General features: G+C 38.9%; 1 protein-coding gene across 1 annotated transcript in view; it reads right to left on the bottom strand.

The window, feature by feature from the left end:
- EGF (epidermal growth factor) overlaps window positions 1–1,805 on the bottom strand; it is a 55,711-nt gene that overhangs the window by 6,128 nt on the left and 47,778 nt on the right. Inside the window, exon 19 of the mRNA XM_019635993.1 lies at window positions 1,230–1,335. Within this exon, the coding sequence (XP_019491538.1) occupies window positions 1,230–1,335 (106 nt within the window). The remainder of the gene's footprint in view (window positions 1–1,229; window positions 1,336–1,805) is intronic.

The raw sequence follows: 1,805 nt of genomic DNA, 5'->3' as shown, positions 1-1,805 counted from the left end.
CTTTTCAGCACTTCCAAATAGTAAACTTGGTTAACTGTTTGTCCAGTTGGTACAAATTCATAATGAATAATCCCTCTGATATCAAAAAGGTTAGCAAATCATTGCAATAAGTTCACGAACTTAATTGTCCGACCTCATACTTCCTAATAATGTTACTGATAACAACAACCCAAGCAACTTTTGAAAATGATAAATGTTTTCATTATACAGGTAATGAAACTGGTAACAGTATATATAACACTATAATATTTATTGTACTTCTAATATTCTATTCTTAAGTGTACCTTAATATCCAGGGCCTTGCTCAAATTAGGAAATAGAGTTCTACTGACTTTGGGTTATGTGGCAACATATGTATGAGAGGTGGATTTAGAGTGAGTTTTTCAAGATAAGGAGTCTCTGTTCTCTCTACAAGGAAATCTGAAGAGGAGAGTGTGGTAATACGCATATCTCTGAAGGGCAAATATCAAAAATATTATATAAGTGCACTAAAACCCCTCTCACTAGCAGAGGAACTGTTTTTGTTGGCTCAGAGTTTCTCTGACCCTTTCTCAAGGCTTAAGATACAAATCATATTCAACCTTGTTCCCCAAGTTATGAAACAGAGCTGTGACACCTGAGACTGAAGCCCAAGAGGTTTATCATACTACAACTCTTGTTGAAAATATTATGTCAAAGTGTATCTAACTCCATTTCTACCTGAGGCAGATTGAGTTCCAGAATAGCCTGAGGATCTGGGTTGATTTTGTGGCCCTTGTCCCAGTGGTTTGGCTGGACTTCATAGACAGCCAGGCGTCAAGTGGAGCGCTAGCCCCTGATAAGACTTGAATACGCTCCAATCCCTAGGAGAACTCCCAGATCAATTTAAATTCACAAAAACCTTTCCTACTAGAACATGGAACAGATTTTCTTGGAGCCATTGACAATTTCACTGAAACTATACCTACTGATATAAATCCAAACCCCCCAAATAACCTCAAAACCCAACCTAATTCAAAAGGAGTCACTCATTGTGTGCTTACTCAGAGTGATCTAGAGACTGCTACCTGACCAGAGTAACCTCACAGAAGACAGGAATCCGGTCCAAACACCTTTCCCTAAAGCTCAGTGGCATTCCAATACAGCCCAGCTGCTCACATAGCTTATACAATTAAACTGTTTCTTCTGCGCCTAGGGAAGACTTCTTCATTCAGGAAAACATTCAGGATACAGTAAAGATAACCATTTACCGGGCTCTCGGGAGAGAAACTGGCCCCCTCCTGCTGCCTGGCCATCCTGGAGGGTAACAGGTTGGTTCCCATTACTGAGGTTCTGATGTTCTTTTATAACCACAAACTACAGGGAATACAAGAGAGAAAAAGGATGTTGTTGTAATTCATAAATTATCTCAACATTCATGAAATCAAAGTCTACATCTTTGTGTTCATCCTATGGAAGGCGAAAGCTGAGAGAAAGGCCTGTCAAATGTATCTCTCTGGCTAATGAAAAATTCAGCTTTCAATTAGCAACCTTATGTTACTCTCTATTAAAGCAACCAGGCCCCATCTATTGATTCTAGAATCCCAACTTTTGGGTCATGGATCTCTGGGGTCTACTGTTTTACTTTAAGCAATCCAAGAGTCCCTAAGTGTTATAAGCATTGCCAATAGGCCAGAAAAACAATATCTCATATATGTACATTCTCCAACTTTTCAAATGTGTTTGTGTGTGTTCAGTTAATAAAATTCATTTAAACGTGCTGCTGAGTTCTGAGCAATTTGGAGTTATTCACGGGTAATAGTAACTAATAGTGCAACTACTGTTTG

This window comes from Hipposideros armiger, unplaced genomic scaffold (assembly GCF_001890085.2).
Source record: "Hipposideros armiger isolate ML-2016 unplaced genomic scaffold, ASM189008v1 scaffold_26, whole genome shotgun sequence".
NCBI classification, from domain to species: domain Eukaryota; kingdom Metazoa; phylum Chordata; class Mammalia; order Chiroptera; family Hipposideridae; genus Hipposideros; species Hipposideros armiger.
This window is presented reverse-complemented; position numbering and strand designations above follow the sequence as displayed.